The sequence below is a fragment of the Parasteatoda tepidariorum genome, chromosome 7, assembly GCF_982258835.1.
Source record: "Parasteatoda tepidariorum strain Cologne lab strain chromosome 7, Ptep-v5.0, whole genome shotgun sequence".
NCBI classification, from domain to species: Eukaryota; Metazoa; Arthropoda; class Arachnida; order Araneae; family Theridiidae; genus Parasteatoda; species Parasteatoda tepidariorum.
In genome coordinates this window covers 82,163,929-82,191,414 of record NC_141761.1, presented here as the reverse complement: position 1 = coordinate 82,191,414, position 27,486 = coordinate 82,163,929, and the positions used below count along the sequence as shown (strand labels likewise).

At 29.4% G+C, this 27,486-nt stretch overlaps 1 protein-coding gene across 1 annotated transcript in view; it reads left to right on the top strand.

The window, feature by feature from the left end:
• The window catches only part of LOC107446820 (glutamate receptor ionotropic, kainate 2), a 144,985-nt gene extending 118,071 nt beyond the window's left edge, over nucleotides 1-26,914 (top strand). The window contains exons 5-15 of the mRNA XM_021144471.4: nucleotides 1,033-1,086; nucleotides 2,154-2,312; nucleotides 3,708-3,860; nucleotides 7,340-7,444; nucleotides 11,709-11,825; nucleotides 11,906-12,109; nucleotides 14,592-14,953; nucleotides 16,613-16,811; nucleotides 21,474-21,699; nucleotides 22,502-22,749; nucleotides 25,936-26,914. Coding sequence (XP_021000130.3) covers nucleotides 1,033-1,086; nucleotides 2,154-2,312; nucleotides 3,708-3,860; nucleotides 7,340-7,444; nucleotides 11,709-11,825; nucleotides 11,906-12,109; nucleotides 14,592-14,953; nucleotides 16,613-16,811; nucleotides 21,474-21,699; nucleotides 22,502-22,749; nucleotides 25,936-26,091 — 1,983 coding nt within the window. The 3' untranslated portion in view covers nucleotides 26,092-26,914. The remainder of the gene's footprint in view (nucleotides 1-1,032; nucleotides 1,087-2,153; nucleotides 2,313-3,707; nucleotides 3,861-7,339; nucleotides 7,445-11,708; nucleotides 11,826-11,905; nucleotides 12,110-14,591; nucleotides 14,954-16,612; nucleotides 16,812-21,473; nucleotides 21,700-22,501; nucleotides 22,750-25,935) is intronic.
• The last annotated feature ends 572 nt before the right edge of the window (nucleotides 26,915-27,486 follow it).

Below are 27,486 nucleotides of genomic sequence, written 5' to 3'. Positions count from 1 at the left end.
CAATTTAAATATTAAATTATGTATGTTTTTGAAGAAGAATTTGTATTGAAGGTTTTCTCCAGTAGTATAGCATCATAGCCTCGGTCCAACCCTCTCTACATTGTTAATTATCCAGGATTGATATTTTTTCTTGGGAGTTTTCATGTTATGTACTAAAAACAAATTTGGTCTAGGTCAGACGCGGGGGAACCATTAATTACTTTAAATTGGTTAAGCTAGTGGATCACGAGGAAAACTGAAAAACTGAATACCATGGTGCTTTCTTGTGGTGAAACGTTGCAGAGTCAGAATTTCTTGTATTACTTAATTTCTACGCCCTTAAAGGAACATTCAAATGGTGGCATGGGATCAAGATTTCATTACCACATGTCACATTCTTAGGATCATTAATGGTTTTCCAGAAGAAACTTCGCTGAACCCTCACGAAATACATTTCGGTTTTGACTGACTCAGTGTTCCTTCGCAGTCTCATCACTAAAGACAGTCATTATCACGAAAAGTTTCCCATTGCAATCTTAACGAAATCCATACGAAACTTGATGGCAATCCATGGATGACAGTTAGTAATGAAACAAAAGTAATTTCACGAAATTTCATACATTTTCTCGCCCGAATTGTCAGAGATATTAGGGCGGCATTCACATATACGTAAGGTGACCGCTCTTTTTATTGAATCCAAGTGGTCTCAGCATTCTGAAATGTGAATAAGCTTAACAATAAATTCAGCGGTATTACTTTACGAACGCATCCTGTATATAAAAGTAATATGTTTAAAAAGTTGTAAAAAAAGACAGGTTTGCGTTTTATAAACTGAATAAATTTGTTTTTATGCTTGAGAAATAAAATATTTGTACACTTTCCGCAGTATATGTGTGCTGCTTATAAGTAGAGTTTTGTTTTTTATATCTTATTGAATGCTATTTAAGGAGATTTTTATTAAAATTTATAAAATTTTTGTTTTGTAATTTATTTTGATTGCATGAATATTTCTTTCTGTATAAATATGTTTTAATGAACAAATATTTTTTCCAGGCAACCAAAGTTTCTTTAATGACAGAATATCAAAGTTATTTGTTAACCTCATTAGTAAGTCACTTTTTTTCCTAATAACGATTCTTTTTAAGGCACTAATTAAGCTACAGAAATTTATTTCTCAAATAGTTCAATGTTCATTTTTTATTATAATTATTATTATAATAATTATCATTATTATAATTATTATTATAATAATTATTATTATAATAATTATTATAATAATAATTATTATTACTGTGAAACCTCCAGGAAAGAAACACCTCTTTGTAGCGACCTCCTCTATTTACGAGGGGAGGTACGTAATTTTTTCCATATACTTTGTGTTCCATATACTTTGTGATGAGAGGGCATCAAAGCCTCTCCCAGTGACTGGGAAAACCTCTGCATCAAATGTGGGAAAAGAAACATGAATAAATATCGAAGCAAAAATTTTTATCAAAACAAATAAGTAGATTAAAATTTAGTAGAAATATCTGTGTGAGAGTTCTTCCTGACGATCTCTGAAAGAAATCTACAACCTCTTGTTGTATCTAGGTTGCACTAAAGCTGATACTGTCAATGATTTATGTTTGAAGATGAAAGTTGAATTAGAATAAAAGTTATTTTAGAAAAAAAAATTAGCATCTCAAACAAGCAAATTTCTTCAAATTTTTTTTAAGCAAACAAATTTTTATGATATAAAATTAAGCGAAAACTAAGCAAAAAACATAATTGTACATTTATTTAAAATCGTTCTATCATTTATGTTTGGTGAATTTGTCTTTAGTCATGATTATATCAGTAGGAATAATTTTTATTGACGCTAAATTTCATTCATCGATCCAGTTTTCATGACACAAACACAAGTGGCATTTCCGCACCAAGGAAATGACACTGATTAAAATTCAAATCATTTGCGAAAAATCATACACTTTCGATAATATTTTGAAGTCAATGGAGGTAACCCCCTTAGAACGACTATTTTACAGTGTAATAGAGAGTAGTCGCTCCTGAGAGGTTTCTCTGTATCATTAAAAATAATAATAAGAGCTATAATTCTCATGTATTATTAATTTGTAGTAAATATTTGAAATTTATATTCGAGTACTTTATTCAGTATTTTCTTTTTATTTTAACAGGATACGCATACAGAAAATTGGACAAATATTGGTTTAGCAAATATTTCAGCGTTTAGATTAATTAATCCTGAAAATGAAAAATACAAAAAGTTTGTAAGCGAGTGGATATTTTCTGAACAAACAGCAGGAAGAAATATCATAAACAAGCAGCCAGTGACGGTAATTTAATTAATGCTGATATATTCCTTTTTTTACAGCTAAACCCTTAATCTTACACAACATTTTTCAATATTTTGAAGTTAAAAAAATATTTCAAAATAAATAGAAGTTTTTTGAAAATATGGGAATATATCATTCCCATTTCCAATAATTTCCGTTGCAAATATGGCTCGTATTTTTTCCCCTTCTTTTCCTAATGTGCCTGATAGATTTATGATTATTAATAGGTTCACGTTCTTTCAGATTAGTTGGAAAATGTGTGAAAAAGCGCTCAATCAGATTTAATTAGTTTAGGATAAATTGCAATAAACTTTTAATTACGCTATTCTCAATATGAAGTTTTTGACAAGTACCTGAAAAAAGTTATACTGGTTGAATAATAAGTTATGGGTTTTCTAGCTTAAATAACAGTATGTGGGTATAACACAAGTAATTCTATTTCAGTCTGTTAGAGAACTAAGAAACTTCACCCCTGATTGCTCCGCTCACCAAACCCAGTAATTGTTCTCATTCATCATAATTCATTTTTCCTTAAAAGTCGATGCCTTCCTTCCTTTTCTTTAAAAAAGAACATTTTGTTAACAAATATGCAATTTTTGTTGTTTTATGTGGTAATACTTTCTCAATATGAAAATGTTAATTTTTTAGATCACCTTTCTTTAGTTATTGGGATGACCACATCTAGGACAAAACAGCACTCTCTTGACTAACATATATTTGAGACAAAGAACTGTCCAAAAAAAGCTATCATTCTATTCCAGAACGTGCTGTAGTTTTTAAGAAGCTCTTTTGTGGAGCAGGCAATCTTTAAATTATTTGTTGAATTATTTTTCATCTCTAAATTATTTATTTAAATCAAGGAATTTATATTCAAACTCGTTTGCATACTGCCTATCGAATGTCACCGAAAAATACCCATACCATACCTTTCTAGCAATATACACCAGCAGATATTTTAATATAAATATTCAGAAATTTTAAGCCCATATAATATTCAGTTATATAAAAATGTGTTTTATGGAAAAATTAAAATGTTATATAAAATAGATGGTGTAAATATGCTATCTAAAAAAATCACAATGCCAAATTATAATTATTTGAACAATGATTATATGATAACTATGTCCAATGTTATATAGAAAAATAAAATGTCATATAAAATAGATGGTGCTAATATGCTATCTAAAAAAAATCACAATGCCAAATTATAATTATTTGAACAATGATTATATGATAACTATGTCCAATGTTATGCAGAAAAAGAAATGTTATATAAAATAGATGGTGTTAATATGCTATCTAAAAAATCACAATGCTAAATTATAATTATTTGAACAATGATTATCTGATAACTATGTCCAATAACAGTTATTTTTATCTTAAAAATATTTTCAGACAGAGGCTGCTCTTGTATACGATTCACTTCTGTGGCTGTCTCATATGATAAATGAACTTGACAGAAGTAAGCAGATTCATATTAAATCATTGTACTGCGACGGAACACAAACCTGGGCTTCAGGTTTGCAATTAGTTAACGCCATGAAAATAGTACGTTTTATCCATTTATTTATTTTTTTATTTTTATTTCAGCTGCAATAATACTGCACTGTAGAATTTTTTCTAGCTAAGACACTATTCCTATGGATTTTAAAATGATCTCCTGAATCCAAATATTACTCCGGTTGCCTCGTTTAATGAATCTTTAAAAACTTTTACAAAAGAACTTAGGAGTCTCTTTGAGAGTCAAAAACATTTATTTTAGCGATTAGGGGATGTGGATTGACGATGTGGGGCTAGAAAAAAGAAACGGTTCTCGTAAATCTTCAATTATAGAAATTAGGGAGATTTTGATGGGTTGGGCCACCTTCAATAACATTAAAAAAGGAAGGAAAAAAAAAGAAATTTTCGAATATTTTTTCTGCATATTTGATAGTTCAGCCATAATGCCTTCCTAAATACTTCATATTATTAAAATTATTTAGTTTCGGTTTTAACTAAAAACGGAAAAATTGATTCTAAATCTCAGGTGAGAAAAATTTGGCCTCCTCTCCCCCTCAACGCTTTAAGCCAATATTGTTTCCAATTATTTTTATTGTTTGGATGGAAAAGAGTGTATCTGAATTTTGAATATGTAGAGAACTAGTTTTAAAAAAATTCAAAACCAAATAAAAAAAACTATAATTTAAGATTCTTTTCCAGTTCAAGGGCAAAAATTTTCCTGAAATTTCTCCTCTCTACAAATGTTCGTGTTTTAAAACTTTGAATCTCGCTAGACTTACGTAAGATGAATAAAGGTAAAAACAATCATTTTTCCCGTCTTATATCAAATTTATGACAGTTAAATCATTGAATGAAGTAATAAATATAGTCATGTCACCAAAAAAGGGTAGATGAGGAATAATTATTTGCTGAATGGTGTCAGGGCTTTCATTTTCGCGAAGAACTGTGTAATTTATCAAAAATGTAAATTTAATAGAGCAGAGTTCTGCTTTTCACTTTTGAATTTTTATCAATCACAGCTCACTGACAATTATATTTAGAGTTTTTTAATAATAAAATACAGCAATTGAGCTACTAATATTATTTTTTGGGTAATAATAGTTCATTAAGTACTCAAAATTATTTGTTTTTGCAAGGTTTGCAAATGGTACTATTTAGGAGGCTGGGATAGCGTAGTTGGTAGGGCGTTGGGCCTATGCTCAAGAGGTAGTGAGTTTGACTCCCGTGCAGTAAATGGTGACTAGTGCACGTTTAATCTGTTGGTAGCAAAGTCCTCAGTGTTTCCATAACAAATCAATACTTCTGCGGGTACTGAATTGGAGTTTGATAGCTCTCTGGTTCATGTCAAAATTACGGCCTATGGATCAGTGAATGAATGTATGAATGAATCCGCCCTATAAACGGGCTGTGACGTGTGTGGCTGAATTCGTGTTCTTTGACATAGATAGCACCACTGAAAAACAAGAAGCGCACCACGTGCCTTAAATACGCTTGGTTTCACCAGACAGGCTTGCTAGTGTTGGTAAGTGTCATTAGAGATAACAATGGTTCTGAAAACCGGTTGCTTTTTTCGTACCAACCTCATACTTATTGGGTACTTATGATTACATAAATAAATCGACCACGGGAATCCACAAAAAAAATTTTTAATAGTGGAATAAGAAATGTTATATTAAAATTATTTAGCCGTTACAAGTATAATAATATTATTTTATGTCAAAGAAATGTTGAACCTGATTTTAAGGTGCTACAAAATTCAAGTGTTACATTGCTTGTGATGTTTTTTTTTTATTGCATTTTATGAGATCTGTAACCAACTTTCTTTTCTTAAATTTAACAAATGGGGAAATTGGTTCGGTCGAAGCCTTTAACGGGTAAGTTACTGTGACAAATCAGTCTATAATCACATCACTAATTCATTGTTAGATCACTACTTTAAAATACTAGAAAGCTTTTAAATTAGACAGTTTTTATCACTTTTTTTCGTACCTGGAGTAAGTGATAAAATAAATCTCATCAAAAGAAAATTAAATCTCAATAAGTTTTCAGAAATAGTTTCGTTTATTTCCGATTGATTTGCATATAGTATGAAGTTTTGCGACAAAAAAGAATTAGCTTAGTTAAAAATTTACTTATGAGAATAGTAAAAACCTTTGAAATACTATTCTCGTCTGTTGCAACCTTATTCAAGGGGAGTTGGTAGGGAATAGATCAATAATGCTAAATTTGAACTTTTTTGATGCACCTTTTCTAAGAAACTACTTTTGATATCGTTCTGTAATTTTTTAGGGATATTTGAGATTATATTTGCTGTATGATGTGGTAATGTTTTAGCGTTAACAAGAATAATTTTTGAGTCAATTTAATTTTGACAAAGATTTTTGCTCAAAAATGGTGCAACTTCTTAAAAAATCAGAATTCACAGTTCATAATTTTTTTAAAAATAAATTCGGAGAAAGATATGTAATAAAACTATCATATTGTAAACATGCATTAAGTAACTATTTTGTGAAAAGAAACTGAAGTAATATCATGCTTAGATGCTGAGAAAAGGCACATTTCGAAGGGTTAGTTTTAGCATTATTGGTATATGCCCAAACAACTCCCTTTAAAAGTCTCAATCACGAAAACGGAAATTCGATAATCGGAGAAAGTTTGTTGATAAATAATTTTCAGCCACCTTTCGACAGTTTGAGTGAAGTATAGTTTGAAAGATTTTAAATTCAGTCTATTCAGTAGTTGAAATTAATTCATTGCTCTTAAATCGTGCCGGTACGATTTATGAATGCACACGGCGTACAATTCAAGCTACTACGTAACTTTTTTTTTATACAAATTTTTTTTCAAACCTCTAACAGCAGTTATCTAGCAAAATATAACGTAAGAGCAATAACATTTTACAATTATATAATGTATTAAAATATCTCGAAATCACTGCAGTTATGCTACTCTCTTATGCAGGATGTTCGAAAATTTCATTGAAATCTTGTTAAACAAATTAAATTGAAAGCGACTCGACTCATCTTCATGGATCTACATGTAAAAAAAATCTTTCTAATTTATCCACTAGAGCGTAGTTTCTCCATTTTGTATTTCTTCTGAAACCAAAGGTGGTACGATATTCAAACGGTGCGATTTTAAAGACTCTTCTCTATAATGTGCCGGTACTTAAAACCGTAATTTGATACAAAATTTTTTCAATGTTATGCAATTTCAAATACAAAAATGAATATATTCATAATTGGACAAATTTGAGCAGTTTTTAAGAAAAAAATACTTAGTGTAAAAAAAAATCATAAAAAAGTTTGATCTTCAAACAATTAGCTGCTTCCATAAAATCTATTATCTCTTAAAGAAACAAACATTTTTTTGGAATCTTGTAATTTACAATTAAATGTAATTACAACACCTTTTGTGGACAATAATTTAGCTTTTCTTCGATCTTTTTTTTGAAATTTTACCTAAGCATTCTGCATTATTTTTTATTAACCATATTTATATCTAATTCATATTTCTTTATTCAACAGAGTTCCCCAGAATATACGACTGGGATATTGAAATTTGATAAAAATGGGACACGATCAAGCTTCGAATTAGATCTTGTAAAAATTTCAACAAAAGGATTACACAAGGTAACTCATTAAGGCTAATACAATATCTATGCAATAGCATCTTTATTTGTTTTAAAGTGTAATTGTATGAACCGTAACTATAGAAATGCTTAAATTTTTTTCAATTTGGAGATTTGACTACGCAATTTTACATAATATGCATACAGTGCGTAAGCTTTGAAGAAGCAATTGCGCATGCTCAATTTTTTTTCCTTCGATCCAGGGCTGGGATTCCAAACAAACGACGAGTCGAAGTAGACCTTCCCCGCGTGACGCCTTCCCCTGACGTCACACCGTCCACTGTTTTGAATTTCGGTATTCTGAACTCAGTGGTCAGTGGAGGAGACTTGCGGACTGGTCTACCTTATGAGAAGAGTAGGGGTGAAACTTCTTCCGTGTTATCAACCAATAAAAATGCTCGAAGCAATGTGATGCACGACATTCACGCGCGACAAGCTATTGAAAAAGGCATTTTGAGTATCTATTATTTGAGATAAAATATTGTCTTTTGAAATTTATTTTATTGCACTAATTTTTGATACTTACATTTATTAAATAAAATTTATATACATCCCTGAAATGATAATGTTTTTTCTTATTTTTGATAATAATAAACATTGACCTATTAGACCTATTGACCTATTACAAATCTGATAATTAAAAATCTAATATGTACTATTATTATAAGTATATGTTATTGAGTTGCTATCAGATCTTTGGTTTGTTTATTCCAATAGCGATTAAGACACTAAATTTTCGTACATCGTATTGGCATATCACATGCATGATTTTTTTTTTTTTTTGTTTGTTTGTTTAAGAAATAAATTTTTAATTGCATTTAATATTATGTGGATAGTAGAAAAGATCCAGAAAAAAAATTTCAAATATCAGAATTTTTAAATGTTAACAGCATTTTTGCTACATATCACTTTATGTTGCTAAACAGAAGGTTTTCACATTGCCTTTTGAAAATTACGAATTTTATTAATTATGATTTAATAGAGGTGAGCGAAGGCTCATTTTATATTTAAGAAGGTAGTATTTATATCACTTCATTTGTGTTGATAATAAAAGAAAGTATAATTTGCAGTTTAAATTCTATTTTCAAGTAAGCTTTTTATTTTATGCTTCATTGTTCTTATACGGGTGAAATTTGATAAATACCAAACAAATGATGAAAAGATATACATTACATTTCATTATATGGACCTCTTTGTTACATGGAAAATGTTTTGAACTCTCCTTAACAAAACTTTTATAAAATTTTAGCTATTAGAAAAAAATCACTTTGAGAGATTCGAAATATTTAGTTAATAATTTGTCTAGCAATTTATGTACTACATACTACAATTATCCTGTTCAGCAATAATAGTTTTATGTTAAAAAAGATTTTTCAAAAATTTTAAGTATAGTGAATTATAGTATAGTTTCATAGTTATAAAATACTTTATTATTCACTCAAGTATTCGTTTATATCCCATTTTCAGTTTTTATGGTAATATTAGAATCATTGTAGATTTGATTTGAACCTAAAATCTGACAAAAGTGTTTAAAACTTTTTCATTTTGTTGATTGTACGTAAATGCCTTTTTTGGATAGTTGCAAAAAATCTTAATGCACATAAAACCTACGAATCTAATAAACAGTTATGTAAAGTAGCTCTATTTAAATACACATCAGAAGTTGAAGTAATTTAGTCTTAAAACTTATCTTTTTTACTGGAAATAATGCAGACAATATCTACAAGAAATACAAATTTAACTATTTGAAATTTAAAAAAAATTGAAATTTCTTGAAAAGAATTCAGAAAAAAGTTTCATATAAGCATGTGAGGTTGTAAAATCTTAATTTTTTTTTTTTTTTTTTGAAATTTAAGTTCAAAAATACTTTGTAATCATATCTTTTCCATATTGATTAAAAAAGAAAATACTTCTATGTTAAATTTTTCTACTTTGTTTCAGAAATGAAAGAAATTACTTTTTATTTCATATAAAGCTAATGAAAATTACAAGTTCTTAATTAAAAAAAAAAAAAAAAAAAGCGTAATTTAACACATTCTATCTGCAGTATCTTTTCGAGATTATAAAAAGTAATTAAAAAATGACACACTTGTTTTTTAATGGAGTAAAAGATTTGCGAAGAAAATTGAGACAATTTCTGGTTATTAATCATCAATATTTATTAATTACAATTTAACTTTAGATAATCTATTAAAATAATAAAAAAAATCTACAAAAGTTTTAGTCAGAAAAAATTAACATTTACAATTTTACCTATTAAGTTTATCAAATATACTATTACAACCCCAAAAATACCTATTTTTTCGCATATAGCAAAGAAAAATTAAATTCAATTAGTTAAAAAAAAAAGATAAATATACTAATGATATTGAAAATAAACTAAATTTAACTTGTGTTTCTAGTGAAATCACATTTCCTCGCCGTGCTTCTTTTTCTAAGTCCACTCTTAGTTTCATGCATATATACAGTACAAGATTATTCGTTAATCGAAAAAAATCTAAAAATACATCGTCATGAAGACTAAAAACATTTTCTCTGTTTCGATATATCGGTCTCCTCCGAAGACTTAGCCGTGTAAAATAATTAATTATCAATGCATTCCATTTGCTCACCATTACTCTACTGAAAATACCAGTGGTTTTCGCGTCGACCGAAAAGAGCGCTCAACATCCACTAAAACTTGCTTGGAATACCAAAAATCGAGCGATGGGCGGGGAAAGTAGAATATCAGGTAATGAGCCCCCTGGTGCGGCTTCCAAAAGCTCAAATCGACGGTCGACTGCGAGCTCAGAATACTACCCCTGCATAACTTTACGTTTTGTGGACTTGACTTACGCCATAAAGTTATAACAATGCTGTTAAAGTTGTTAGGTCAGCCAGATGTTATCATAACATAAACGAATGAATTTGTTACAATTTAGAGATACTTTTTAAGGTTTATTGCCATTCGTTATAAACCAATTTAAAATCATTCATAATTTTAGAATTTTATAAATCGATTTACTTTTCCTATAAAATATTTATAGAATAAGATTAAATGTGTTTTTATTTTTATGGGTAAAATCGCTTATGAAACTATTTTTTTACAATATGATAACATTAAGAACTTAATAGTTTTGACAACATGAATAAAATAACATGTTACATATTTTTATTTCAAATCATTACTGCTTCTAAAAACCAACAGATGAATTTAGTCCATGTAACCTCAATTATGCCCTAAACCAGGAACATTTCCTTTTTAATTCATAAATAATTTGTTGATTATATGCACATTATTAAACGGATGTTGCACAGTTCTAAAGTAATTGAGTAAACTTGAGATCTTAGGACGAATCTTCCACAAAATCATCTGGCTTAAAGAAGTTAGTTTCTAATATTCAAATTCATGTATGAAAATATTATCAATTTACCGTTACACGTCGGTGAATTTAAAGCCCTGGAATCTAAGACTTTAGGTAAATTCTTACCATTTATTACGTAGAAGAAGCTTAGTAAAGAATAGCTGTGATGACAAATCGTGTTGAAGCGCGTATTTCGTGTATGTGTATATTTCTAGCCTCATTTGTATATTTTGTGCATTTATTTAATAGTTCATTTTTTATTTAATATTTAATAGTTTCATTTAATAGTTAGCATTTATTTAATAGTTTCATTTTTTCCAGAAAATTAAAATTTGTATTACATTTTGGTCAATTCTTTTCAAATTAAAGTTTACCTCCTTCTCCAATTGGGTATTCCTCAATTGGGTACATGCAAATTAAGAAAAAAATGATTATGCCTAACCATGTGTTTAAATTCTAATTTAAACTGATACCTGTAAACGACGTCATGACGAATGTGTGTCGATCTAGATTAGCTTCTGAATTGAAAAATGTCGTGATTTACCCACGATGACGTCACTTACATGAATTCCATTAAAGATTTATTGATATATCTGTGATTATAATAACCACTTTCACAGATTTCAATTTTTAAATTTATTTAATTCTTGATTTCGAAATTAACTTAAAAATCCAAATTTGCTGTTGTTCGCTTCAAATTTTTGATTTCCTTTTTAATTTTTTTTATTGTTTAATTATTTTTGTTGATTGTTTTAAATTTTTGATTTCGAAAAAAAAAAGATCACCTCATTTCTTTTTTATATACCTGGGTAATACACTTTTGCATTTATGTATGTTTAATCAACTCCTATAATACAATTTGGTTTCCCTTTTAACGAATATTTCTATTTTAAACAATTTCCTTGTTTTTTTCCTACGTAGGTTGGTACCTGGGATACAGAAATTGGATTACATTTGTCCAAGCGAGGGGAGGGAGATGAATTTGGTGACGTTTTGGATATCTTGAAAAACAAGACTTTGAGAGTTACAACAAAACTGGTGCGTAAATTGAATGGAATGGTTTGATGTGTCAATGTATAAATTAACTTTATATTCATTTCATTATTGTGCTATTGCAGACTGCGCCGTACATGTCGAAAGTGGAATCTGAGCAAGAACTTAGGGGAAACGATCGATATGAAGGATTTTGCAAGGATCTTTTGGACAAACTAGCCAGTAAACATCATTTTCAATATACGATAAGAGAAGTGGTAGATGGTAATCATGGAAAAAGACTTGATAATGGTTCTTGGAATGGAATGATTGGTGAACTCTTGCGAAAGGTCTGTTTCTTGTTCTTTAACTTATTATTTCAACTAAGTAAGTGTCTTCATCTCCATTCATTTATCAATCAGTACTCAAAACATTTACTAATTTTTTATAATATTTTTATTTTTATTTTTACGAAAATAAAATTTTTAAACAGTAGCCATACAAAAGCATTAAATAATTGAAATACATTAAATTAAATAACATGGTCGTGAAGAAAGTTTTTCTAGGGTACCACGTTTCAACACACTACCAGGCTGCATGAGAATGTTTTTACTCTACGGACATTAATCTGCATCTAACCTCTGCTTCAACCTCTGCTGCGAGAGACTTTTCAGTTCACAGGATGGTTCCCTCAGAACAGGACCTATAGCCTTGACAAAAAATGTTGCTTTTGAGGTTGACAGATGTAAAAATGTGGCAGAAAATGAGATTATGTTTTGCACCAAAAATAATCTCATTAAAAAACCTCAGTTACACCTCACAAAATCAATCTCATATGTAACTCAGAAATAATTTTACTTAGATCGAGGGAAATTATTCACACCTCAAATATACAAATTTGTTGAAGTGTCGAAAAAAATTCCGTATACTTCAAAAACAACCTCCCTAAGCTGGATTGCTCTGAACTGTATTTCCATCTAGTGTTAATAAAACAATCGCAAACACATTTATTATACTCCTTGCGAGGTTGATCTTTTAAGGTTGTTTTTGAAATCAACTTCGAATAAATTTCAAACCAACCTTGACACCTCAGAACAACCTCAAAAGTACCTTAAATTTCTGAAGGGGAAGGCTATCCTTCCCCCCACTCTTAGAATTTTCTTTGCACTTTCTTTTGCATTTTATATGTTTTTACATGGATTAATTTCTGTTTAAAGTTTTTTTTTTATGTCTTTTTCTTTACAGTAAACTATATCCCTTAGTAGAAATATTTCTGTTTATTTTCTTAGTGTCGCAAAGTAAACTACCTCAGGTTATCTAAGTGGGCACAAAAACATATTTTAGTTTCATAGGAGTAATAATAATAATAAAAAAACTAAAATGAAAATAAATGCAAACTTTTTGCAAACAAATTTAAAAAGAAAAAAATTCATAAATTTATTGGTTTGATATGTATGTATGTATATGAATATTCATATAATAATAAATAAATTATCAAATCAATATTCTGGTAAGGCAGTTTATTTATTTGTAGAAATATTTCAATATGTTCCTTTGATCATTTAAATCAAATCAGGTATGTTATTCAAATATGGATGTTTTCACCCTATAAATTTAGGGTAACATTACTCCACCCCTATTACCCTTCCAACCCCAATCCCCCTCTCAGACTTGCACATGCTGCATTAACGGATGATATCTCAACATTACGGATTTAGTCTTCCTTATTTACGAATGCAGCGCTTGAATTATAAATGAGCGTTTTCACGGTATTTCTAGTTTAAAGGTTCCTGCCTTTTGCTTGGTTCGTTTCACCATCACGCTACCACTTCACTTTCTCTACTCTATACTACGAATAGAGATGGTATATATATATATATATATATATATATATATATATATATATATATATATATATATATATATATATATATATATATATATATATATATATATATATATATATATATATATATATATATATATATAATATATATATATATATATATATATATATATATATATATATATATAGTCCCCGAAAAATTGGTTGCTATTTTCATATAGGAATTACATACATTTCATATAAGAATTCAAATTACTACCACGAATTACTTATTCTAAATGGTCATTGAAAACAAGTTGTCAATGGCTGATAATTGGCAACTTCTGAAATTAAAATTTTGTGAAATTCAAACTCTGTGTAATAACTTGCATATTTTTGTTCTTCATATTCTGCTACTTTCCGGCTCCTGCATTATAACATTCTGAATAATCTGGAGTTTCATGTTTTTTAAATGCTCATTTCCAATAACACAATTCCATTAACACTTAAGTCCTGCATCGGACCGATAGTAAAGACACGGTTCCCAGTGGAACACCGAAGTCAAGTTTCACTGGCTGTGGCCAGTAAACGGGTGGGGACCACTTTGATTAGCCTGCGTAAGGACCGAGGATGCACTGTATTGGTTTTCGTTAAGTATTCGACTTCGAGTGCAGGTCGTTGACCTACCAAAGCAGGGGAGCCATCCCTTCTTCAGAGGATCAAAATTGCGCTGATTTGCATGCGAATCATTCTCAGGGATATTTCCCGGACTGTCGCCAATAGCCCATTGTGAAGCTCTAGTGCGAGTAAAAAAAGTACCTACCTACCTACCATGTCCCCTTAAAGTAATTTAAGTCCTTTTCATTGCATTCAACATAGTATTTCTAATCTGTAGGGGAAAAAATTGCGGACTTAGAACAATTTAATAATACTTAAAAGTTTTTCTTTTTAATAGTAAATCATCTATTAAACAGTTTATACTTAACATTGTTATTTGCATTATTCAGGAAGCTGATATAGCCATAGCTGACTTGTCAATAACTTACGAAAGAGAAGAAGCTGTGGATTTTACCATGCCTTGGATGACACTTGGCATCAGCATTCTTTTCAAAAAACCTGACAAGAAGAGTCCACCCATGTTTTCATTTCTTCAGCCTTTATCATTAGAAGTGTGGTTCTATATGGGAACAGCATACTTAGGAGTGAGCTTGTTTCTATTCATCTTAGCAAGACTGAGTCCTTATGAATGGGTGAATCCTCATCCATGTGATACTGAGAATGATACCGTGGAAAATCAATTTACTCTTCTAAATTGCTTCTGGTTTACGATTGGTTCAATAATGCAGCAAGGTTCGGATATCTTACCCAGGTTAGAGTCTTACAAATTAATTGTGTATATTACGCATGTACTGTCTGCTGTTTTCTGATTTATACTTAGTACTCACGAGCTACTGTCACTGTGTTTTTAAAAGTAATCCATGTTTTAGTGGATTTTTCGATCGCACAACAAAATTAATTTCAATATTTATTTTATTACTTTGACTTAAATTTAATCTATAATGAAATAAGTTATGTGAAATAAGTGTTACGGTGTATAACAACAGTGAATAATAGTGGGTATCATCCCTTTTAGGATACCTAAATATGATAAAGATGGTAACATTTCCATCAAAATGTAATAATTTAAATAATGTATAATTGCAAAATATTTTAGTAAATGGACTGAAAATTAACGGGTTTATAGTTCATGCAACTTCAGAGAAAAATAGTAATTTGAGAAAACATGAGTTTTCGAAAGTTTAGTTCAACCATATGAGTGGCTGTTTTGAAGGGAAAAAAATTGATGTTTCTTTTTTTTTTATTTTTTAATTTTGTAAAAATAAAAATTGATTTTAAAAAATTCCTTTATCCCTCGTTTAAAATTTGTGTGGGTGCTAGATATCGGAGCATTTTTTGTTGTGTTAGATTTAAGGAGAAGGTAACTTATCATGTTATTCGTCATAATTTCTTGCATTTTAGTCCTTAAGTATTTTTGAAGCAGAAGCTTGAATTTGAGCGATTTATTCTGTTTCCTTATACTTGTCAGTAATTGATTAAAAATTGTTTTGAGTGTTTGCTGGGAATTTTTGGAAACTCCATGTTTTAGATAAATTTTACATAATGTGCGAATCCATAGAAATATGTAATTATATGAATATATTGTTAAACTTAAAATCCTGAATCATTTAATCATGAATCATCATATCATTATTTTTTTAATAAAGACTTGAATTTGGGTACATGGTACATTTTGTGTCGCAAGAACAGTTTAGAAATACTAACTTAACAAGTAAATTGTATCGGGTAATTTTGTTTGTCTCGTTAGAGTTAATACTTGATTACTAAATGATTATTTTTAATATACTCATTGAACACCTCCTTGAAAAGGAAAGGCCTCCGTACGGGTAACCAACCATAACCGAGCAATCTAATACTTTATTATCCCAAACGCTGTGACATCTTTCATATTTTTCCTGCAGTTCATTTGCCTGGACGTTGTGAGATCTTCTTTATCTCCTCCCTGCCCAGTTCGTTACGTCGGAATCTATAGTGACCAGTACTGATGCCTCTTATTTTCTAAGAGGTGTTTCCTTGACCAGGTAAGTCCGCGACTATCTCAGTCATCTGGTGCAGTGATTGTGAAGAACTGAGGTTCGATCCTCTGTGACGGCGTGAATCCTGACCAGTTTCAGATCCTTCGGTAACAGATTGTCTGGGAAGAAAAGGTGATGCTCCATACTGACCCCAATGCCGTAAACATGCCATACGAAATTGCGGAGCCTTTATCTCCTTGAACTTCCAATCCCGCAAAGCATTGTGGTGTGAATACTTTACTTTTTATTAATTCGACTTAATATTTTACATATTATTACAAACCCTTACAGTTTTAATATACTTTAAAAAGTTTCAAGCTATTTATTGGGGTCATTTCTTGAACAATACATCATAAGTTATAGTAGTTAAAAAGAAATGTCTTGTTTCATTCCAGAGCTATTTCAACCAGAATAGTTGCTAGCAGTTGGTGGTTTTTTACTTTAATTATGATATCATCATACACAGCAAACTTAGCAGCTTTCCTCACGTCTCAACGTATGACATCTCCTATAACTGATGCAAAAGATCTTGCAAAACAAACAACAATTCAGTACGGGAGTGTGGATGGAGGATCAACTCAAGCTTTTTTTAGAGTAAGATTACAGTTTAAGTTAAGTTTGATAAATATCAGATGTACTAACAAGGGAAAAGAGCTTAAAAATTGGATATACTGATTTTTTTTTAAAACTATATACTAAACAAAGAGTAGAGATAGGTTGTGATTATGTAATGAAACGAGATGTAAATTCTTTCCTTTGCTATGCTGATTAATTTGAAGAAATTTTCAATCATGATTTTGCATAAATGTGGCTAGATCTCAATAATGCAATGCATGGGCAGTCACGAGCGTGTCATTAAAATTATTGTTTTTATAAGAATCCAGAAACACTCAAGTCAATTGCGGTAAATCGAAAATTTTGGACCCTTCAAAAAACCTTTTTAAACACCTTCAGACCAAAATGAGCTATTTTTTCATTGAACTAAGAGGAAATGTAAGTCAAAAAACATAAACAGTCCCATTAATGCTTGTCATTACAGAAATTTTTTGGAATCTGTAATATCTGAATGAATCTGAATAATCTAGCAAAAACAAAAGATAATAAATAAAGCTACTGCTCGGAAACAATGTTTATTATTCTACCGGTTTTAAAATAAAATTTAATTAGATTATGGGTACGCGAAGTGTTTTACTATTTGCTTATTACCTTCAATGTGTGAAATCCAACATTCTATAGAAAGCTTAGGCATTGAAAAAATTTTTTTTAAAATCGACCCGATAAGTATGAAATGATTAATTTATCATTCACTTCCTAAGTAGTTTATAGAAAAATTATCATGCCATGTTGACTTCCGAACATCAGATTCGATCATTGTCTTAGCGTAAGTTGGTATTGGCAATTATCTTGTCTACTTGCTCCTTGTTTAATGCATGTAACTCATGTATTGTTGTTGTCTCTGTGGAAAATAGCATAGATGAAGAACTAACAAAAAATATTAAATGCAGTACCTCTAATTAAATTATGCACCAAGAAGTGACGCATTTACCTTATATGTTGTCACCCAATCATGGAATTTCGTTTAAAGGAAATCGTAAATATAATACCTCCAGTCAAAATCTACACCAAAAAAAGCAATGCAGTTATATAATGTTCTTATATGACGAGCGGGGAATTACGCGATAGGGAATCATAGATGCGAAGTATCCAGTTAACTCCGTGTTTCAGAAACGACACTTTTTCAGGACCGAGTGCTCTATACCTAAAAGTAACCTTTCGTGTTTCCTTTTTAAAGTAAATATTTGATATTAACATAGATGGGACTAAAATGATGATACAGGGGTTGGACGAAATAATGGAAATTCTTCCATGCTAAATTTTTTTTTGTTGACATTTCTCAAAAAATACTTCGAGAATGAGTTCATAAATTTAGAAATGTATAGAAGATCATGAGACTTCTCACTCATATCAAGAAATTTTAAAGCTTTTTGAGGTTTGAGGAACCAACAATAAATTACAAACTTAAAAAATATTTTTGAGCACCCTTGGCCAAAAAAATATTTTTTTTTTTATTTCCAATGCCCGCCTGTGTTAACATCCGTCAATTCAAGCGTATACAGGGCGATTTTGTTGGCCTCTCTTTCAGGGTCACCATATTAGGTGGGACAGCGTCGCTCCCACAGTGAGGACAGATAGTGCAGAGAGGGAAAGAACGTCCATGCCTTGCCCGGGATTCGAGCCCAGAACCTTTCTGATGCAAGGACAGTTCCCTGCCCCCTACACAGGCTGGTCGGCGACCAAAAAAATATAATAATGCATTTATAACTTATAACTATTGCTTTGGTTATTAAATGCAATAATTGCCCAAAAATTCGTAAACCTAGTTTAAATATTAATGAAGATATGGACATTTTCAAAAAAACGATTTTTTTTTGTGTTATCTCTTTTTGCTATAACTTTGAAACAATTTAATGCAACGAAGCCTTTGTATCAAATTAAAATTGATTACAAAATTATTGCTTTGAAATTTGAGAAAAGTTGTTAAAAACAATTAGCAAGCTCTGAAATCTGTGCTTCCTTAGTCGAAGGAATATTTTCCTGAATTGAAAACTTTATTTACTATGGTAATGATCGAGTATTTTGGGGAATGTATCTTGTGGAATATCAAATTTATTTTCCAAAAATGTATGATAATTAGTTGAATCAACTTATCAGTTTCAGTCTTAGTAACTACTTTTCGAAAAATCTGGAAAGAAAATAAAAAATTAAATAAATAATCTTTTTCATCAGCTCGTACAGCAAAATCTGGAAAAAATATGTTAATGCCTCAGAATTATGTGTGATATATAATCACCTGTTTTAAATTTTAAGTTAATGTGAATGTTGAATTAGATACGGTTACAAAATCTGAATACATTAAAACTGCAGAAAATATCTGCGCATATAATTACGTAAAACTATTCGTTCTGGAACTGATACTGCCATATCATTAAATAATGATTTATCTGAAAAAATAATTTTCAGTTTTAGTCCTCTTAAAAAGTTGTATGTCTTGTTTTTCACATATTGCATGATTTGCCAAGTTTAATGAAGTATTAAAATCAAAAATAGCTTTTATAATTTATTTGGTTAGCTTATGAATCTAAAATTTTAATTACGTGTACTATCTAATATATTATTAATTTTGCATCCAATATTTTTAGTAATTAATAAAATTCTTAAGTTGCAATAAAATTTTTAAATTAATTCAATTTAATTAGAGAGATATTTACTTCCAATTAAACGATTAATTTAATTTACACAAATGAAAGAAAAAAAAATTTAAGAAAATTTTTGCATTCTTCAAGATAGCTTTGATAAAATAATTCCATAATTACTAAAAAATCAAGAATACTTACTTAAAGAAAAAAGATTGCTTGTATTGAAATTTATTTTCCGAACCGTCTAATAGAAAGCTAAATTAAAAAGTAAAGATAAATTTCCACTCGTTTTCGAAAGTTTATTGCTTCACTTAAATATGTCGTTAAAAAATGATAAATATACTTAATTATATGGAAATAAGTCTTCCATGGAAAATAAAGCATAAGCTTCTATAATTATGAACTACTCACTTTCACTCTTAACATACTTAATTGCATTCGAAGTAAATCATCAACTGTAAGAAAAAAATAGATCTTAATAATTTAAAACTATATATATTCAGTGATTATTTCGCGCCTTGTTTAAGTAGTGTAAATTTAGCAAATAGGGTTAGGAAATACATTAGTTGCAACTCAAATTTCAAATTCTGATGTAAACAAATACATTTACTTGAAATCAGGATGAATTGAAGTTGTAAATGATTTTGGTGGGAAATTAAATTGTTTTAGTTACTTTTAAGTTACAGTACGATTCTGCATGATTACCTTGGCTGCTTACTAAATGTTTCTTATTCCGCACTTTGAACAATCTGTTTCCTTAAAGTAAATTACATGCCAGCAGTGCAAATATAGTTTATACCTTCATTAAAGTACAATTTACCTACGTTTCAATTAATCATAAGAAAAATGTTAACTTTTTTTTTCTTCATGGTAGCAGTCTATCGGAGAACAAGCATAGAAGTTACCATAAATTTACTTTTCCAGTATAAACTGCATCATAAAAAATTAAACTAACGTAATCGAAAACTGACATGCTTATGATAAATTTTATTATAATTATTTTTTATATAAGTTTTGAGATACTTCTGATAGTTTTCAGTTACAATTATACTAATTTCAATGTGTTAAATTATACTAGTTGGTGCGCATTAAACTTATTAAAAATAAGAAGAAAATGATCGTTTAAAATCAGGCCATGAAAGTTATGAAGGACAGTATTCAGTTCCATTGTATTATTCGGTGAAGTACATCTATACGTATACTTATGTATACTTTTGGTGAGGTACAAGTATACGTATACTTATGTACACTTCGGTGGAACTTTTAATAAATTTATACATAAAACTTACACTATGAATTCCTTTTATCTAATATTTTGGTGATTAATTTGCTTTATTTTTTGTTTTATTTAGCTTTACTTGCTACGGAAAAGTAATTTACACTTGTGGCAAATTTTCAAATAACGACAACTTTCTTTTAGAATTGATTTTTTTTGAGTAGGTAAAAAACTAATATTTGTTTTTAAAAAAAATGTAACATTATAAGTGATAATACAGTGAGCACAAAATTTCCACTTGGAGATATGAATTTTTTGGGCTTAAGTAATTTCCAATTGTATCACAATTTTAAATAGTGCTTCATACTTTGATTCCTAGGTGTAATATTTCATAACACATTTAATCAAAAATTATTGCTAACTTTACTGAAAATGTTTACTTATAAAAAGCAAAAATTTCCGGTAAAATGTTGCAGCGCACAAAATGTCTGTACTTTCAACCGTAAAATCCATTTTTACCAGGATATGTTGTGGAATGAAAAAAATTTGACTTACAGCAATTCTTAAAGTAACAATTATCATAAAATCTCTGAATCACTGCAATTAAATAAATATTTCTAACAAAATCACGGTAAAATATTTTTTGGGTGAAATGGTTTTTACGGATGATTCCCCTAAGTACCTGTACTTTAAACAGTAACTTTCAACAGTGAATGTAATAACACAATGAAGTCTTAAAAATGGTAAAAGAATATCCCTAGCTTTAAAATATTATATATATACGAGTGTTTATTATAAAAATTTGCTTTATTAATATTTTAAATAATTATTATTTTTAAACAGAATTCTTCTTATCCGATTTACAAAAGAATGTGGTCATTTATGGAATCTCAACGACCATCGGTATTCACCAAAACTAATGGCGATGGAATTTCCAGGGTAAAAATGGGAAATTATGCTTTTCTTATGGAGTCAACAAGTATAGAATATATCACTGAAAGAAGATGCGAACTGACAAAAATTGGTGGAGAACTGGATTCAAAGGGATATGGAATTGCAACCCCACCCAGTAAGTTTTAGTTTTATTTAATGAATTGTTTCAGTTCAATTGAAATACCATGTGTTCTGATCCAAAGAGATATAGAATTGCTACATCTCCTACTAAGTTCTTTTTTAGTATTATTAAAAGGACGGTTTGCGTTGAAATAAATTGGATCCAAAATCCTTTTGATCCAAGAATCTTTTGATGCTATGTAATGTGAAAACAAAATTGTTTTTATTTTCCATGCGATGAACATTTCTTGAATTATGAAGTATATTATTATATATATATATATATATATATATATATATATATATATATATATATATATATATATATATATATATATATATATATATATATATATATATATATATATATATATATATATATATATATATATATATATATCAATAATGTCAAAAAGGCTAAAAATAAAATGGGAGGAAAGTAGGAGGATAATTAAGAAAAATATTACGTTTTATAAACTGCTCACAAGCTGTTATAATAAAAGGAGAAGAAGAAAAATCATTAAAATAAAATATTTTTAAAATATTTATTTATTTTTAAAACATTTACTCTCCTGTAGTATTTACAGTACTGCAGTAGGAACGCTCCATAAAAAAGCTCCCTCGATTTAAGCTTCTAATCTCTATTTACTCTTCTATTTGCATATTTTGTAATTTGGCAAACTTATTACGAAAGTATATTAAATCATTTTTGAAAGATTCTGAGTAACGTGAAAGAACAAAGAACGTGAATAAAGTCAAATAATGACTTAATTGATTCTAGATATATTTAACTTAAAATATTAAATTCTTTCTTCTAGATTCACCATATAGAGGTCTCCTGTCGAGTGGAATACTCGAGTTACAAGAAACACAACAGTTGCATATGCTGAAACAGAAATGGTGGAAAGCACCTGTTCAATGTGTAGATGATAGTGCTGCAGACTCGGCGGAAATGGGTATTCGAAACGTAGGAGGTGTTTTTCTTGTACTTGGTATTGGCTCATGTTTAGGAGCGATTCTTGTTGTCATGGAATTCGTATGGAAGGCCAATAAGATATTAGAACGGGTAAATATTTTATTCCCTTAGAACGACTTTCGCAACTATTTAATCAAAAATTTAAGAAGTATCCTTTAATTTGCATAAATTCTATGAGTAAAGTAAGACAACGTGAATGAGGTTAAAGAGTTATTGAAAATTAAAACAAATGTATTGAAGCAGTACATTTGCTTTTGTCTACGAACAAGAACATTCCGCAGTTTTGCTGTATTCATATTCCTTAGTTTTATATCCACTTAACGCAAAAAGTGCCCTATCTTCATCAAGATTTATTCCATAGTTTACCCAATTTACTTATTTAACTATATGTTTGTTATTAACTGTGCTGTTTGTAGTAACTGTGGATTAATATGTCTGAAAATATTGATGAGAAACACGAAGTATGCATACATAAGATGGCGATTTTAATTTCATACAAAATATTCGTAAATTTTTCCGAGAATATATGATAGTTTGCAGTTGTGCATAAACTGACACGATAATGTAATTTGCATTTTATTTAATAATTTTGCATTCTTTTGATAGAATTATGAATCATGGTATGACATAAATGAAACACGTACTTTATGATGCAGTGTCTAATCGGCACATATGGCTGTAGACTTTTTGAAATAAAAACGAAAAGGAAATAAAGAGCAATTTGTCCCACCAAATAATTATATTACTCTAAAGAGTTGACTATGACAGCACGTTTTGATTAGGCTTTCTCACCAAATTCTTCGCCTAAAATCGTTAAATTACCAGATGCAATCAGTATACCATAATATATAATTTTCTCAAGAGACTCTGAAAGTTGATTTAAAGAAGCTCTTATTGAGGATTTATCTTTTTTTTAAAAAAAAATATTCATAATGAAAAGAAATTCATGGAGATAGCTTCCATATTTCCTTCTGCGTATACCATACAAACCATACGAATATACAACCTGAATTCTTTATTATTTTATGAAAACAGTGGTATTAAAGGAAAAAAATAAGTTATTTGGTTTTTAATTAACAATTTGCGACTCCTATTGTTAAGACACTCTTTAATTTATTAAACCTAAAAATTCTATTTCATTTAAAATGGTTTATTAAAATTAGTTTAATGTTACTTAATCTCAAAGATTGTTTGATTGGTTCGAAACCAGATTGAACTGGTTTGATTTATTTAAAATGCAAACAACAATTAAATACAACTGAAGCAATTAAGAAAATTAAGATTGAGCAAAATGATTGCAAGGTATCATATGATACATGCAAATAATATGATACTATTTTCAAAGTTTTTTCCCCTTGCAACTAGGATTAAAATCAATAAATGTCAGGCAGAATTCAGGCTGTCTACTTTCATTTATACTGCGCGTCGTACTGCTTTCTGTGTGGCCATTTGTCTTTCGACTCTTTATGAAGACACTTCTCAGGTAGTTTACAACGCGAAGAAACTTTTTCTTCAAAAATGTCGCTGAGGGAGACATCGCTTAAGAGAAGAGAGTTGATAAATAAATTTTAATGTAGTTGCTTTTGTAATATAGAAGCAGGGGGGGAGGTGTAATAAAAGATTCCGTTGCTAAACAGGTTTTTGTAGCTGAAAATTTGGTTTTATTTGCTTATTCATGAACTAATCAGTGTGAAAGCTTCTGTAAAATTTTTAATGTCCCATGAAGCTTCAAAGATAAAACTTTAGAACCTTTGATGCAATGACAACATTATGTTATTATCATACTCTTTGTGAATCAATTTGTTTTGTGTGCAATATAAAAAAGAAAAATAACTTGCACTTTCTAGTTGCTCTGTGCCCCAAAAATTACTAAAAATATCAATTTAAGTCAAACGCGAGGTGACAGAGATGCATAGTTTGATGCCATCGACTCAACAATTCAAGCCTACTTAGTTTAAAAAATAGCTACAAAGCTTATTAAAATTTGGCTTTGCTGACTGAGAAAATATGTATATAAAATACAATATTCACCAATATTCAGTTTCAATACAATATTCACCACTTTCTGTGTAATATTTTATTTGGTATTGACTGGCGCCATCTCTCGACGAGCTTTGTAACTAACTATTATAACTTTTCTAAATACAAACCAACTAATATTTAACATAACTCAGCCAATAGTACATTTGTATTTCTTTCTATTTTTCTTAATTATATTCTTGGAACATTATGAGATAAAAAATAATGAAAAGATAAGGAAAAGAAAGGGATGAAAATGAATGCGCGTGAACTAGCATAGTTAAATTTAATATTGTTTCAGACTTACATGCACTGTAAGAAAATTGATACTCAAATTTCGCGACACGTTTTTTTTGTTTTTGAAGAAACTGTTTCCTTGAATATGTGTCGAGCGAACATTTCGTCAAAGTGACGAAGTAGACGCTATGTCTCTGAGGAAATGAATTTTGTCAATACTCAAGAAATTGTTCGTCATTCTATTTTTTTCGAAAAAAAATTACTCGTAGTGCTTAACTTTCTAAAAATCACTTTATCGTAGGCGACATATAGCAGAATCAATGTCACCTATCATCACAGCAAACGAAATACAGATTGAACAAAAACATCAATTGTACCCCTCATCGAAGTGGGATGTGATCCCGGGATCTGTGTAGTGATCTCCTTGACCACCATACGTGCCGGTCACCCAAATTGGTCATTTTATTTTCAATTATCTAGTCTTCATCCTAGTATCGTCATTCTAGTTAAAAATCTTCCACAATGCACTAGCATGAGGTCCGAGTTGAGGAAATATTTTCGTCATATGCTAGAAAGCTCCTATTTCGTCACAAATTACGATTTTGCGGCGAAATAATACTCAAAACTTGTGAAATATATCTCAAGGATTTCTGAATCGTTCAAAATGGGAGTTTTATTTCTAAGAGTGTGGTTTATCTGCTAATCTTTAATAAACCTCTTTGGTATTTTGAGATAAAGATTGCTGCTGCATAAAAATCAACCCTTCAATGATATCTGAGATTAAATGGCTCATAACTCAGAAGAAACAGATGTAATAAAAAATTTTGGTAAAATATATTATGTTGCTATTTTCTTAAATGAAAAAAAATCAACAAAGTAATGATAAAATAAATTTAAGTCCTAAACCAGTTTCTTCTTCCAACATCATCCAGCATCTGTTCTCTATATCAAATTTGAAAAGAAAACAACCATTTTTTTAGAGTTTCTATCTATAATAATTTACACTTTTATTTTTACTAGGAATCTATTCCCAGGATGTTATGGAATGAGCTAAAGTCAACATTAACTTGCAGAGGATCTTCTAGGCCGGCACCTAAAGACGCAGAAGACGAACCATCAGTTGAGAAAATGCCAATGGTCAACATGAGCAAAATTGAGGATTACAAATTCTCATGACCTTCTCTGCTCTTTATAGATGTACTTAAAATTTTCAATCTGGAGGGAACTTACAGTCATCTTGTACTCGTCTATTTGAGTTACTAATATTAAATTGCATTGCATCTGTTAATAGATATTTAAGCATAAAGGTTTTAAAAACTTTTAAAGAAAGTTAAAACATTTTAAAATACTCAAAACAACCAAAAAGTATAATATCAATCAAACAATTGCTTCACACGTCATTAAAATGAATTGGATTTAAGAATAAGCGGTTAGCTAAAAATATTTATTAAATCTCCGTCCTGAAACTGTTAAAAATATCTTTGTTAATGGTTTCTTGTAAATTACTATCTAATGCAACACAAGTTGTTTAAGAAAAACTAGAGATGCTTGCTTATACGCATGAGTATTACTATTTCATTTTTAACATTACTAAGCAAGCATTAACAAATTATACACATTTATTGTTTTTTTTTGTATTTATTACTCATGAAGATTATTTTGATTGATTAGAAGCACAATTTTCTTTATCAATAACTGAAAAATAATATGCATTCTGAAAAAGCAATGAGAGCTATAAGAACCTTCCAGAGGAAGAAAAACAAGTGTAATTTTTTGTCAATGTGCCTACAACTGCAAAAAATGCAGTAATTTTTATCCCTTAAGCGAATTCTGTGTACCCATCCCGGTGTTTGTATTTAACATAAGAAAAAATCACTAAAAAGAGCTTTAATTCTCACCGACGTCTTTAAAAAGATACTGGTAGCTATATATATTTTATTACTTGATAATACTGAACAAAACTGTAGAGTTTGTATGTAATAAAGTTATATTTGTGGAATTTCTGTGTGTTACTTTCTTTATTTAAATTATAATTTAAATATTCATCAAAAAATATAGAACATAAAGGGGACATGTATTTTAAAAGTATAACTATTTAAACACTGAGAAATAAGTATGGTCAAATTTACAAATTTACCAATCTATAGTGAATTCTACCGTGTTTTTGGTTCTGTGAGAACACAAAAAGCTAGGTAATTTTACGGAAGAGCTTTGGTAAAGATTTTGGTAAAATTAACAATAAAATATGGCGTTATATTTTATGATAAAGTTTGGTAATTGTGGTAAAATTTGTTAATTTTATCATGATACCTTAGGGGATGGAATGAAAACCATCTATTTGGTTGAAATAGTCTCTTGGTTTAGTATTTTTTTACCTAAGGTGTGGTAATAAGAGGTATAATTTTGAAAACCTGAATTTTTGTTAAACCGTTACCATATGAACGAAAGCATATTTTTGTTTTATTAAGCAAAACTATGTTGCTCTTTTTATACCGTAAATGTCACTAACATACATCATTAGAATTTTACTAGAATTTTTTTCGCCTTGAAAAATTAAAACTAACATTATAA